Genomic DNA, 14,165 nt, shown 5'->3' with positions numbered 1-14,165 from the left:
ATGGATGGATGGATGGTAGATGGATGATGCATAAACAGATGAAAGTAAGGAAAGACAGATGTATGAATGGATGGATTAGGTAGAAGGATGGAAGGACAGAAAAATGGATGCCTGAATAGATGGATGGCAGTTGGATTGAATAGATGGATGGCAGTTGGATGAATGAAAGGATGGGTGGATGCATGGATGGATGGATGCATAGATGGATGAATGGTGGATGGGTGGATGGAAGGATAGATGGATTGATGGATGCATAGATGGGTGGATGAGTGGTTTAGATGGATGGATGCATGAATGAATGGATGAATGGTGGATGGATGCATAGATGGGTGGATGAATGGATGCATGAATAAGTGGATGAATGGTGGATGGATGCATGCATGGATGGATGAATGGTGGATGAATGGTGGATGGATGGATGCATGGATGGGTGGATGAATGGTGGACGGGTGCATGAATGGATGGATAGATGAATGGTGGATGGATGGAAGAATGGTGGATGGATTGATGCATGGATGGGTGAATGAATGGTAGATGGATGCAGGGATGGATGGATAGATGAATGGTGGATAGTTGGATGAATGATGGATAGAAAAATGCATGCATGGATGGATGAATGGTGGATGGATGGATGCATGGATGGGTGGATGAATGGTGGATGGATGCATGGATGTAGAGATAGATGAATGGTGTATGGATGAATGCATGGATAGAAAGATGCATGGATAGATACATGGAAGGAAGGAAGGAAAGATGGATGAATGGATGTATGGATAGATGGATGAATGGCAGATGAGTGGATGAATGGAAGAAAAGATGGATAGATGAGTAGATGCATAGATGGGTGTATCAATGGCGAATGGATGAATAGTGGATGGCTGGATGGATGGATGGATGGATGCATGGATGGATGGATGGATGGTGAAGGTCTCAGACCTCTCCTTGCAGGGCAAGTTGGGGGGGCTCACCTTGCTGGTCAGTGGTGAGGTGCCTTGCCTCCCAGCCTTCTTGAGGTAAGTGACCAGGGAAGGGGTGCCTGCCCGGGACTCATCATCAGAGCTGGTGTGTGAGAGGTCAGCCTCTCCAGTGCGTGCCAGCTCATCAGCCGTGGAGTAGCCTTCGGAGAGATCAGGTGCCACCTCCTCTGCCTCCTGTGGCAGGTGCTGTGAGCGGCCATCCTCCTCAGGCAGCTCGCTAATGGAGTCTAGCGTGGGCTCACGGCTCATGCGACGTTTCCGAGCCAGGGCCTCCCATAGTTGGTGCAGGTCGCCCTCCTGGGCTGCCTCAAGGGGCAGGCTGGGCTGAGGAGGGGCCTCATCCACAGAGGCTGGGCTCAGCGCCACTGAGGAAGGCAAAAGACTGGTCAGTGGGCTAGTTCAGAGCCATCAGCCCAGACCTCAGCTGCTTATCAGTATGTAGCTGGGCTGTGGCCTTGCTAGGCCTCTACCCCCACCTGGCACTAGCTACTTCCGATGGCACAATCTTTGCAAGTCTCAGAGCCCCTGAGCCTTGGCTCCCCCACTTTGAGTGAGGCCACAGTCTACCTCCCTGCACAGGGTATGTGATGACTGGAACAGGAAAGGACTCTGCAAAAGCAAATTGGGCTGATTTGAGCCCTTCTGGCCCTGCTTCTGGGATAGAGTGCCTAGACTCATGGGGGTGCTGGCTGCCATGCAGGGAGGATCAGGCTCAGAGTTCAGGGGACAGGCCTCAGAGTGTGGGAGGGCTCAGAGCACTGGGGTTTTCAGGGAGTTCAGAGTAGAGGGGATATCTGTGTGCAGGGGCCCAGAAGCTTAAAGGGACCAGAATAGGAGAACCAAGGGCTGCACCACCCAGGACCTGCTCAGGGACAGGCAGGCTGGCCTAGGCCATCAAGACTCTGCAACATGGGGTTTACCACATCTCCCTAAGCAGCCTCAGTCTCTCCTATGTGATGGGCCTCAAAAGGACCCTCAGCCCTTCCCTAAGAGAGCCTGTGAGAGGAAGGCCAAGCTGCACCCCCACACCAAAGCTCCCCACCCTGGAACCTGGAAGGACAGGGATGACACACCCTGGAAGGTGGCAGCTGCGGGGCAGGTGGAGCCCTGGGCTGGGCCACAGTGGTACTCGCCCTGGTCTTCTGCCGTGAAGCCCCTGATCACCAGCATCTGTTGCCGACCCTGGGAGACCACCTCGAACCGCCCACTGGGCTGGATGCGCTCCTTTCCCTTGTGCCAGATGACCTCGCCAGCCTCAGCTGCCACCTCAAGCTCCAGACAGACATCCTCACCAGCTGCCACCTGCCGGCTCTCAGGGGCAGAGGGCTGGGGAGGCACAGGCTTCGGTGGCGTTGCTGGGGAACAGCATTCACGGACAGAAGACAGGCTCCATCAGCAAAGATGCACCCAGGGTGCAGGCCCCACCTCTGGGGACCCCTCCCTCTTCTAGCTTGTGGGGGCTGTGAACTCCCCAGGCCCCAGTGAAGCAACTCACCAAGCCGCACAGTCTGGGGCAGGTGAACCGGTTCCCCAGCACCCACTGGGCCCACAGCTGCCACACGGAAGCGGTAGGTCTCCCCAGGGGCCAGGCCATCCACCACACACTCAGGTCCAGGCACCAGCTCGTGGCACAGCCGCCACTGGCCCATGGCCCCCTCCTTCACCTCCACGCGGTAGCCACAGAGACCACCGCCTCCATCACTCATGGGAGCTGCCCAAGACAGTGTCACAGTGTGGCTGCTGCAAGCCACCACTTCAGCATCCTCTGGGGGGTCAGGGAGGCCTGGGGAAAAGGGGAACCAGTCAGGGGGGTGGCTCCCTGTCGGCACTAACAGCCCCTCTGGAAGCCACTGGGCTCTGATACTGGTTGCAGGTGGTGTGGCTGCACCCGAAGGCAGCGTGCTGCTGTACCTAGTGGCCCAGCCCGTCTCAGGGAGTGAGGGATGCTGCCCAGGCCCCGTGGTGGCGCACTTGCGTGTCACATGGAGACTATATGTGTCCAGAGCCCACCCAGTGTGGAGAGCCCCTGGTGGTCTCTGCACCTCCTGTCTCCCCAGAGCTGGGCTCAGATCTGCATTAGGAGTTGGGGGAGCTGAGGGGGAGGTGGAGCAGAATGAGGGGACTTTGGCCTTATGAACCCACAGGGTGGTAGACTCATGCATCGTTATGCCTGGCCAAGGGCAGCCTCCCAGACTCCCATGGCCAGGCCCATATCTGCAGGCAGTCAACCCCAAGCTCTGCAGTGGGCAGATGCTGCAGAACCCAGCCCGGGATGGTCACCCACAGACCCACAAGCTCTGGAAGCCAGGCGGGCCCCAGACCCGACCTGCAGGGGAGGGAGAAGGGAGCCCGCCCACCACCCACCCAGCACGGTGAGTTGCGCAGAAGCCACGGCGTCGCGGCAAGCGAAGGTGACCTCCCCGGCATGGAGGAGCTGGGCGCTGCGCAGCAGTAGGGCGTGGTGACTGCCATCGGCGGTGACAGTCCAGTCGGCGTCATCCGGCTGCACCGCGGCACCATTGATGTACCAAGACGCCTCTCCCACGGGCACCACCTCGCTGAGCGTGCAGGTGAAGAGGGCCTGCGCACCGGCCCGGACCACCGCATTTTTCAGCGGCTCCAGGATCTCCAGGCGCCAGCCTGCGGGTGTGCCCGAGGAAGGGGTGTGAGGGCAAGGGCCGGAGCAGGGCCTGGACTTCAGACCCTCGCTTCTTCCCACCTGCGTGGGTGGGAGGGGTCTGGGAGACCGAAGCTCCCCACCTGCGGCCCCAGCAAACCCCTCTCTCAAAGTCAGCCCAGCCTCCCGCGGGAGACACCTCTCATCTGGCCCCCAGTCATGCCTGCCTTCAACCCAGCCTCCTGTGGGTCCCAGAGACACGTCCCCCTCCTGGCTCCGGAGAGCCTCTGGTCTCGGCGCACAGCGAACACACCGTGCACCCCTCCTGAGCCTCGGGCCCCGGGGCTTCCACCCACTGCGGAGCGGGTGGCTCCCAGCCTCAGGTGGGAGGGGCCGGCCCCTGGCAAACCCTGCCCTTTGTGCCGCTCCCTTCCCCGGCCCTGCCAGCAGCACCAGGGCCTCAGCGCCTCAGCGCCTCTGCAGCGCGGGTGGCCCAGCCTCCTGCAGGAGGGTCTTGGAGACTGACGTCCCCTCTGCAGCTGCAGCCCCCCAGCCCCGCCCCCTCTGCCATCCGCCCCCCGCAGCCTCTAGTGGGATCTGGCCCCGCCCCGCACCGGCACAGCGCAGTCACCTCGGACCGTGAGGAACGCGGACGTCACCATATCCCCAGCCAGGAAGGTCACCCGGCAGCTGTCTTGCGGCCGCAAGTTTTTGAGCAGCAGCAGGTGGCGCAGGCCGTTCTCAAAGTAGACCACCTCGGCGTTCTCCGAGGTGCGCACAGGTTCGTCGTCCAGCAGCCAGGTGTGGGCAGCCACCTCAGGCTGGGACAGCTGGCACTCGAACAGCGCCTCGCCGCCCTCCAGCGCCTCCACGTTCTCCAGCCCCCGCACCACTGTGTTCTTGGCTGCGGGGAGAGGGAGGCTCAGACTATGCCTGCGCTTCCAGGATCCCCACGTCCCTTGGGAGTGTCCTGAAAACTACAAAAAGTCAAACAAAATGCCCCCTCCCCAGAAGCTATGTGGAGGGGGGCACTCAGTGTCCAGGGTGGAGCCACCGTGCCTGCCTCTGTAGTCACCCAGGCCGCCCCCCGCCACACCATGCCCTGCCCACTTTGGCACTGGGTTCCTGACCTCACAGATGAGAAACCTCACAGGTGTTCAGGAGACTAGAAACTCGCCAACCGCACAACTGGGCTTAAACACAGCCATGAGGCTCAGAGCTATGCTTTACCTGCCATGGCCCCACTGCAGCTTCAGTGTCTGGAAACAGCCCCCTTTCTCTGCACCCCCAAACAGAGCTACTAGACCTGCTGCCTGGCCCCTAGGATGCCATGCTCAGACTCACAACAACCAGAGACCTCCTCCCTAATCCACTGCCCTCCTCCGCTCTCCCCTCCCTTTCTAATTCTCTTGTGGGTTCACGTGTAGGAGTCTCGAATTTGGCCACACATTCTTCATGGAAGCCACAAGTTCAGCAGCTGTGCATGCCCCGCCTACCCACAGCTCAGCTCCTGGTGTAGCGAGCTTGCCACCTATGTGGCCTGTTTCCACCTGTCCGAGCCACCTGTGTCCCAGAGCCACCAGACACTGCCTGCCATTCCACTATCACTGCACAGCCAAAGCTGTGCCAAAGCTGCCCCGGGCCTGGGGCTGCCCACCAGGCGGCCTCACCTTGCACTTGCAGCAGGGCCACTACGCGGGTGCCCGCAGCCTCACAAGAATAGATGCCACTGTCACAGGGCAAGGCCGGCCTGAAGGTCAGCCTGGCCACGTTCCAGTCCTGCTCTATGATGACACGGTGCCCATCCGTGCGCACCTCCCGCTCGTCCATCTTCCATGTGGCCTGCACGGGCCGTGAGTACTGGCAGAGGAGCTCGGCCGAGCCACCCTCCTCCACGGCCAAATCCTGCATGGCACTGACCACCTCCACCACGGGATCTGTCGGCCAACATGCCGGACACATATCAGCCCCTGGAGCTGAGCCACCGCAGCCATCCCCACCCTCTGCTGTCAGCATTAAAGGCTTCAGCGGCAGCAAGCGCAGAGCTGTGGCAGGAAATGGCAGAGCAGTGACCAGGGAAGGGGGCCCACCACGACAGCCCAGGGCTATCCACCGCAGACACACCTCACCCCCACCCATGGGAGACAGCACTGTCGGGCTTGGTATCTTTCCAGGGGAGCCCCTCCTGGTCCCCTTTGCCTCTACCTCCCTCTGGCCCTGGGCACACTGCCCCAACAGGGACACAAACCCTCCAAAGTCCCCCCACCCCATGCCCTCTGGCCCTGGCTCAGGAGCCAGAGCCCCAGCCCAGCTTGCCCCTTCTGCAAGGACTCTGCCATCTTTCTTGGGGTCTCTGTCCCATCTCCACTGTACAAATCCTGCTCCACAAATGGCTGTGTGCCCCGGGACTCAGGTGAACCTTCCACATTTTCTTTGAGGGTGCACAGGGGGCAAAGCCACCATGTAAGTCACTGGGAGGGGACTCCCATATGGCCAGCTCTTTCCCAGAAGGGCATAAACCTAGCCTAAGCCCACAGCGGAGGAAGCAGGTGACAGCAGGGGTAGACTCAGCAGGGGCTGCTTTTGGCTACACAAGGGACTGGGTTTCATGGCTGGGCACGTGCGGCCAGCAAGGTGATAGCCAGTAGGGCATGGGTTGGTGTCCAGCTACACCACTCCCTAAGCCCAGACTTCTCATCCACCCTCCATGCCCACCTGTGCCACTGTAGGCAGACAGCATGCATAGAGTGGTGCCTACTCTGTGGCCCTGGGGGCCAATCCCTAATCCCAGGAGCCCGCAGGAAGCATACAAAAGTGCCAGCATGGCAGGGGTTGCCATCGGCCAATACCTTTCATCAACAACTTGGCCGTGGAGACCAGGGGCCCTGCGCGGAAGGTGACAGTGCCGGAGTCGGCCACCCCCAGGCCTGAGAGCGTGAGGGTGTGAAAGATCCCGTCTCGCACAGTGATGGCACTCTGGGGGCCATCCTGTAGCAGGGTCCCATCCAGCCACCAGCGGGCCTCGGGCCCACCCGCATGAGACACCTCACAGGAGAACGTGGCCACCTCCCCTGCGAAGACATCCACATTCTGCAAGCCACGTACCAGGCATGGCGCTGCCTCTGCACAAGAGGGTAAGAAGGAGGGCGAGGCTGGGACACCCTGGAATCCACAGGACTGGGCCACTTTAGGGTTCACTGGTGTGGGGGTGTGGCACAAGAATAGATTGTGTCTCTGCTCCTAAAGCCCTCAGAAGTTCCTGAGTGTTCATAATGTACTCCTTTGACTACACCTGAGTTTATGCTAATGATGTGGCTCAGGTAGGGGTCCTGGACAACATCAGAATGGACCTCTAGAAAGGCCAAGTGTTTAGAGGGTTGGAACTTTCCTACCCTCCCACCTCTAGGAAGGGGAGAGGGGAACAGAGATTATGCTCTATAAAAGCTCTTGAATGAGATTTGATGAGTTCCCAGGTTGATGAAGATATGGAGGTGCTAGGAGCATGGCACACCCAGAAAAGGCATGGAAGGTCTATGCCCAACCCCACCCCCATCCTTTGCCTTTAAATCTTTTCCACATGGCTATTCCTGAGCTGTATCCTTTATAATAGCTGCTCAATACAAGTGTTTCTATGAATTCTAGGAGCTGTCTTAGCAAGTTAATCAAACTCAAGGAGGAGAAGTGGGAACCCCATTTCATAGCTGTTCAGCCAGAAGTGTGGGTGGCGTGGGACTTCCCACTGGCATCTGCAGTGGGGCAGTCTTGTGGGACTGAGCCCTTAATCTATGAAATCTGACTCTCACTCCAAGTAGAAAGTATCAGAATTGAATTGTAGACAGCCAGTTGCTGTCTGCTAGAGAATCGCTTGGTGTATGGCCCCCACACATCTGGTCACAGAGTGTTCTGTGCTATGAGAGTATAATAAGAGAAAAACAGTAAGTGTGTTGTTCTGTAGAATTGGTGTCAGAAGTAGGACTTGGCCAGGCACAGTGGCTCATGTCTGTAATCCCAGCACTTTGGGAGGTCAAGGTGGGAGGACTGTTTGAGCCCAGGAGTTCAAGACTAGCCTGGGAAACATAGTGAGACCCCATGGAGGCATGTGCCTGTAATCCCAGCTACTCACCAAGTTGAGGTGGGAGGATCGCTTGGGCCCCGGGGGGTTGAGGCTACACTAAGCTATGTTCACATCACTGCATTCCAGCCTGGGCAACAGGAGACCCTGTCCCCTCACCCCCACCAAAAGTGGGACTTGCTAGAATAGCCTTGGGGCTAGTAACTGGTACTGGGGCCACCCTGGGGTCTGCCAGAGCAGGCATCACCCAGACCAGGAGGGTGACCTAGGGTTATGGAATAGAAATCCACCCAGGCAAGCTGGCCTACCCTGATCACAAAGGGAGACACAGAGGCCACCCACAGTGAGCCCGTGGAGAGTGGCTCAGCCTCAGCTCATAGACCCGCACCCCCACACACCCCTTCAGAACATGCCTGGTTTCACCCACAGGAGGCTGATGACAGGCACACATGCCCTTCTCAGAAGGCAGAATGGACAAGCTCCAAGCCCCATGGCTGGGGTTCTTTCTGGCATTTGGTGCCTTATCTGACCCAATGTGGGTTGGATAGGAGAAGCCACAGGGCCTCCTACTGTCAGCAGATGGGAGTTGGCCTCAGAAAGTGAGTTCCCTGTCCCTGGGGGTATGGAAGCAGATGCTTCTCCCATCCCAAGAGGGCATTTTGTCCAGATGTCCTCCAAGGCCCCTTCAGCCCAGAATTCCAGGGCCCTTATATGGAGTGGCAACTGCTCCCTGCCTGGTCACACAGCAGGGCCCAAACTCAAGGAGCTGCCCAGACATGTTTGTGGTCACTGCCTGCCCTGTGCCTTCCACACTCTCCTCCTCCCATCCACCTCTCAGATGGAAACTCAGTGTGGTCATGGCAGATAGAACTTGCCCAGGCTACTGCTGCCCACACAGTTGAACCCCACACCACACAGGCAAGGGAGGAAGACAGAACCAAAGGCTTATTCCACCACCTGCTGCCTGGAATCGGGCAACGGAGATGCCGCCCTCCATCGTTGCTTGCCCCTAAGTAACTTCCCGAGACCATCCTGTGAGCCTCCTCACAAAGAGAGAGAAACTGCAGTTGGCAAAGCCCAGACAATACACTTCCATCCCATGGGGTGAGGAAGTGTGGGTGGGGAGAACTTACAGAGATACCAGCCACCCATTAGGACAACACCAGGCAAATCAGCCCCTGTGCCCACCCAAGCAGGCCCTCCGCTGGAAGCCTCTCCATGCTCTTCCTCATGTGTACCACTGACACCCCACCACCAGCTCCTGGTCTTCCCTTGACTGTCTTCCCCAAGTGCACATCTGACCACCTCCTCATCTTGCCCCACCAACTCTTCATTCTTGTCTCCAGCAAGTTCCCAAGTTCTTCCACCATACCACCTAAAACCTACCTAGGTCTGAGATGGGCACCCATTTACACACCTGTGCCAGGGCCCTCACCACAAGGTCACAGCCAGATGTCTGTATGTGAGTCAGCTCACCCAGGCTGAGAATACCTCACCTAGAGAGGGGCCAAAGCACAGCCCAGCTCCATGCTGCTCCATACAGTTGCCCACTCTGATGAACATACCAGGCCCCTGCTATCCTGCCCCTGCTCAGGACACCTGGGAAACTTCCTGTCTTCACCATTCAACTTGAGGGCACTGGCATCTGGAACCTTCCCCAAACCCACAGGTGACAGAATTGACTGCATCTGTCTCCTTTTAAAGACTTGGGAGTGGGAGGTGGCACCTAGGATGAAGGACACACTATCTCCATGTCCAACTCCTCCAACAGATTGGGGATCCCCTGAAGGCAGACTGCATCTGGCCCATCATGAGGTTCAGGACTTGCTAAAGGGTAGGAGCTTAGAGAGTATATTCTATGGTGAATGAATGGATAGCAGGTGGATTGTGAATGTATGATGGATGGTGGATAGATGGTGGATGAATGGAAAGATAGCTGAATAGTGGATGAGTGAGTGATGAATACATGAGTGGATGGGGGAAGGGTAGATGGATGGTAGACAGGTGAATAGATGGATGGATGGGTGGATGGTAGATGAATGGAAGGATGGGTGAATGGATAGTGGATGGATAGATGGATAGTAAATGGACGGATAGCAGATGGATCAGTGGGTGGGTGGATGGATGGTGGGTGTGTGAATGGATAACGAATAGACGAATGGAGGATGTATAAATGATGTATGGATGGTGAATGGGCAGATGGATGGATGAATGGAGGAACAGCGGGATGGATAGATGAATAGTAAATGGATGGATGGTGGATGGGTGGATGGTGAATGGATGGCTGGTTGATGGTGAATGGATGGATGGTAGCTGTATGGATGACTGGATGGATTATGAATGGACTGATGGACAGATGATAGAAGGATGGATGATAGATGAATGGCCAGATGATGGATGGATGGTGGATAGCAGATGGATGGAAGGTGGATAGGTAAATGGATAAATGGATGAACAGATGGATGATGAGTACACAGATGGGACCCATTTGAGACCTAAAGGCAGGACAGTAGGGGAAGAACACTCAAGGACAAGCACTCAGGGATGACCAGCTCTGGGTGCAAAGTATGACCCAGGCTGAAGGCTCCTAAAATCTTGTTTGCATGCTTGCCCAAATCCATACACTTGTCATAGGCATGCTTTTGCATCTGCACCTTTGAGCCTGTCAGGCATGCAGATGTGTGTAAACATAGATGCGCTGGCATGTGCGTGCATCCGTAGCATAGGAGTAGGCTTTTGGAGGATGGAAGTCAGGAAGGTCCTGCCTCCACCTTAGGGCCCAAGTCTATGGCAGCTGGGCCCCCCATCTCCCTCCCACAGGTGGCATTAATCCTGGACAGGGACCCCACACACACCCTGGAATTTCTCAAGACTACCTTCACCAGCCTACTCGCCAGTGACCTCTCTGGTCCTTGGCTTCAGTGGCCAGGGGTTGGAAAATTGCCAGCCCCAAGACAAGATCACTGTAGGAAGTCTTGGGTTTCTGCCCCCTGCCCGCTGACAGCTGCCAATGGGTGGGACGTTCTGGTGCCCAGGAAGCTGGGCATTTGCAAGGAAGAGTGACCGGTGTGGAAGGGGGCTGCCCACCTGTGACTTTCAGCTGGGCCTCAGAGCTACACGTGCCCACGTGGAAACTGACAGTTCCAGCATCTTCAAGGGTCACCTAGGAAGCAGGGAGAGACATGCTTGGCCCTGAGAGCCCCTATCCCGACCAGGAGCCCAGCCAGCTTGCCAGACCTCAGTGACAGGAGGTCATCACTTCCCCAACACAACCCCCTGGTGGAAGACCTTCCTGAATGGAGTTGGAAGCATTCCTGTCCTGGTACACTCAGGTCCCAGAGGCCTCACCTTGTGCAGGGTAAGCAGGTGGAGTGTGCCCTGCTCCACAGTGATGTCATTCATCTCGTTGTCCTGCAGGGGCACCCCTCCTAAAGCCCAGCAGGCTTCCTGGCCTGAAGCTCTGGATAGCCGGCACTGGAAGCTGGCATCCTGGCCCTCACTGAGCTGCACGTCCTGCAGGGGCTCCAGGATGGTCACCTCAGGAGCTGGACACAGGGGAGGCATGGGTGTCAGCCTCAGCGTCTGAGGTGCCCCCTCAATCAGCACAGTCTCATCGTCCTGGGAGTCCATCCCTGGGTATCCTCCCCCACGCACAAAGACATGCACATGGGGGCCTGTTCTCAGCTCCCCACTCCAGTTGCAGGCAGAGTCTGCTCTAATGGACAGTGGATGGGTGAATGGATCAATGGAGGAATGAATGGATGGATAATGGGTGGATGGATGGATGGCTGATCAATGGATAAACAGATGGATTGTGGATGGATCGATGGATAATGGATGGATGATGGATGGATGGATAGTGAATGGGTGGATGAATGGGTGAATGGTAAATGGATGAATGAAAGGATGGATGACGGGTGGGTAAATGGGACTAGTGTGAGAACTAGAGGAGATGGTGCAGATGACTGAGGGCTGGGAGTGGGCTATGGTTTGCAGTGGCCCCGCCACGAGGGCCAAGACCCAAACTCTAACACTGTGTCAGCCTATTGGAAGCTCACAACCACCTGCCTCACCAGCCTGACACAGCCTACTCTCCTCTGACATCCTGGGGCCACCCTGAAATGCCAGCTCACAGGTCCACCTCCCTGCCAGGCCCCAGCCTCCAAAGGCAGGAACCTTTGCTGTCTGGCTCCATACCCAGCAGGGCCCAGACATTCTAACCCCGTGCAGTCACTGGTGGGGCCTGCCTGTGGCTACCTCTGATGGTGAGCTGGGCGGAGGAAGCACAGTTGCCCAAATGGAAGGAGACAGTGCCAGCATCCTCAGGTGTCACACCCTTCAGTCGCAGTGTGTGGATGCGGCCATCCTGCACAGTCACTTCTGTCACCTCATTGCTTTGCAGTGGCAGGCCTTGTAGGCACCACTGCATGCCTGTGGCTCCAGCCCTGGACACCTCGCAGCTGAACTCAACATCCTCATTGGCCAGCACTTCTGCATCAACCAGCCCCCGCACAATGGTCACCTCAGGCTCTGAGGGGTGGGGCGAGATGGTTCCCTTTACCAGCCAGGTAAAAGAGCCTAGGCCAAGCTCCCATGCCCACTCCTCCAGGAAGTCTTCCTGGGCACCCTCACACTCTTCTGCCATGGCCCATCTGTCCCACATGGCTTTTGTTTCCTGATGTGCTCACAAGCACAGATCCTGCCATGACACTGAGCTCTTTGGGGACAGAACCTGGGCTGGAAGTGTGGGCCAAGAGGGCAGTTGTGTCTGAGGAATGGGAAGGGGTCGTGGGACACCCAACTGCCTGTCAACTCCCACAACGCAGCCAGCCCCATCCTGGCTAGCACAGCAGGGAGGCAAGGCTTATAGGAGAAATAGGTGGGGGCTCAGCAGCGCACCCTCGCACCGGCCTCAGGGGTGGGCTTGAGGGGCTGCAGCCTGTTTCCTTGCTGCCCAGGTTCTCTCGGAGAGCCCTGACAGGGACACTGGGAGGTGCGAGGGTGAGGAGGAAGACAGCGTGAGAGCAGGGGACTCAGGTGCACCCAGAAGGCAACCATAAGCGGGTGGGATGGCAGGGAAGGGCTCACCCTCTCCTCTGGGAGGCTCCACCACTCACCTGTGACCCTGAGGGAGGCAGTGGTTTTCTGGCCACCTGTCACGCAGGCATACTCGCCCGTGTCCTTGGCCTCCAGTTGGTGGATCAGCAGCTCCCGCATGGCCCCCTGGCTCCGCATTTCGTACTTGGGGCCCGCATGCAGCTCCACACCCTCCTTGAGCCATTGCACCGTGGCACCCGACTCTGCATCGCTCAGCTGACAGCACAGCCGGGCTATGTCACCCGTCTCCTGCTCCAGGCTCTGCAGCCGGGTCTCGAACTTGGGCCTGGGGACTGCGGGGGATGCAGGAAGGGATGCTTAACACTTCTTGCCTCTGACCAAGGGTGAGGGGCTGTGGGAGGCAGGGGTTGGTGAGCAGCTCACCACGGACAGAGAGGCTGGCCATGCTGTGTGTGTGGCCTGTGTCGCACGTGTAGTCACCCGCATCCTCCTGCTCCACTCCGTGTACCAGCAGCTCCGCAGCTGCACCATCCTGCACCATCTGGTACTTGGCACAAGGGAAGAGCTCCAGGGAGCCCTTGCGCCACTCCACGCTTGCACCCGCCCGGCTCAGCTCACAGCGTAAGTGTGCTGTGCCTCCCTCATCCACCTCCTGGGGCTGCAGCTCTTGGAGGAACCGCACAGGGGCAGCTGCAGGGAAGGGAGCAGGGCGTGAGGGCAGGTCCCTGAGGAGCTATAAGGGGGAATGAACAAGTGTGATACAGGGCAAAGTGGGGAGGGGGAACCGCACCAGAGCAGCTACCAGGAAGGAGGCAGGCCCAAAGCACTGGAACTGTGCTATATCCTGGGCCAGGCCAGCCTGGGTTCCCACCTGTGACAGTGAGGGTGGCGCTGGTGGCCTGGGAGCCACAGGTGCAAGTGTATTCTCCAGTGTCTTCACGTCGTAGGCCCCGTAACACCAGCTCCGCAGTGCAGCCCTGAAGCCGTGGCTCCCGGCGCCCATTGGCCCGCAGCTGCAGGCCACCCTTGCTCCAGACCACTGTAGCAGTGGGCTCAGACAGCTCACACTGCAGGGTGGCTGTGGAGCCCTCCTCTGCCTGCAGACTCTGCAGCGGCTCCCGGAACACTGGCTGTGGGGCTGCAAGGAGCAAGGGGCAGGGTCAGCTCCAGATCTACACCAGGCATCGCTCTCCAGGCCGGCAGATGAGGACCTGGGCTCCTCCCAGCTCCCTGGCCTGGCTCCACAGGCGGTGCTGCCTCAGATGGTACCACCAGTCTGTGATTCAGGAGTGAGAAGGCAGCGTGGTGGGAAAGCAGGGAGGGGCTAGATCTACCCAGGGCTTAGGAGGCTGTCCTCTCAGCCAGGACCCTACTCCCAACCCCCACAGAGCCACACCCTCCAGAGCCCAGGGCAAGGATGTGTACTTCAGAACCCAAGGTG

The 14,165-nt window shown here is 58.1% G+C and overlaps 1 protein-coding gene across 28 annotated transcripts in view; it reads right to left on the bottom strand.

Moving 5' to 3' along the window:
- LOC105499675 (obscurin, cytoskeletal calmodulin and titin-interacting RhoGEF) overlaps nucleotides 1-14,165 on the bottom strand; it is a 166,334-nt gene that overhangs the window by 54,974 nt on the left and 97,195 nt on the right. For 23 of the 28 annotated variants that reach the window (XM_071081777.1, XM_071081828.1, XM_071081836.1 and 20 more), the window contains 13 exons: nucleotides 13,596-13,862; nucleotides 13,148-13,414; nucleotides 12,784-13,056; nucleotides 11,924-12,196; nucleotides 11,015-11,211; nucleotides 10,754-10,829; nucleotides 6,444-6,716; nucleotides 5,265-5,531; nucleotides 4,226-4,498; nucleotides 3,342-3,617; nucleotides 2,473-2,760; nucleotides 2,051-2,332; nucleotides 969-1,342 (listed from right to left, as the gene is read on the bottom strand). In XM_071081777.1, coding sequence (XP_070937878.1) covers nucleotides 969-1,342; nucleotides 2,051-2,332; nucleotides 2,473-2,760; nucleotides 3,342-3,617; nucleotides 4,226-4,498; nucleotides 5,265-5,531; nucleotides 6,444-6,716; nucleotides 10,754-10,829; nucleotides 11,015-11,211; nucleotides 11,924-12,196; nucleotides 12,784-13,056; nucleotides 13,148-13,414; nucleotides 13,596-13,862 — 3,386 coding nt within the window. The remainder of the gene's footprint in view (nucleotides 1-968; nucleotides 1,343-2,050; nucleotides 2,333-2,472; nucleotides 2,761-3,341; nucleotides 3,618-4,225; nucleotides 4,499-5,264; nucleotides 5,532-6,443; nucleotides 6,717-10,753; nucleotides 10,830-11,014; nucleotides 11,212-11,923; nucleotides 12,197-12,783; nucleotides 13,057-13,147; nucleotides 13,415-13,595; nucleotides 13,863-14,165) is intronic. The other 5 variants (XM_071081805.1, XM_071081820.1, XM_071081847.1 and 2 more) reach the window with 3 other exon arrangements.

Source organism: Macaca nemestrina, chromosome 1 (assembly GCF_043159975.1).
Source record: "Macaca nemestrina isolate mMacNem1 chromosome 1, mMacNem.hap1, whole genome shotgun sequence".
NCBI lineage: Eukaryota > Metazoa > Chordata > Mammalia > Primates > Cercopithecidae > Macaca > Macaca nemestrina.
The sequence above is the reverse complement of the archived record's forward strand: the minus strand, read 5'-3'. Positions and strand labels throughout refer to the sequence as shown.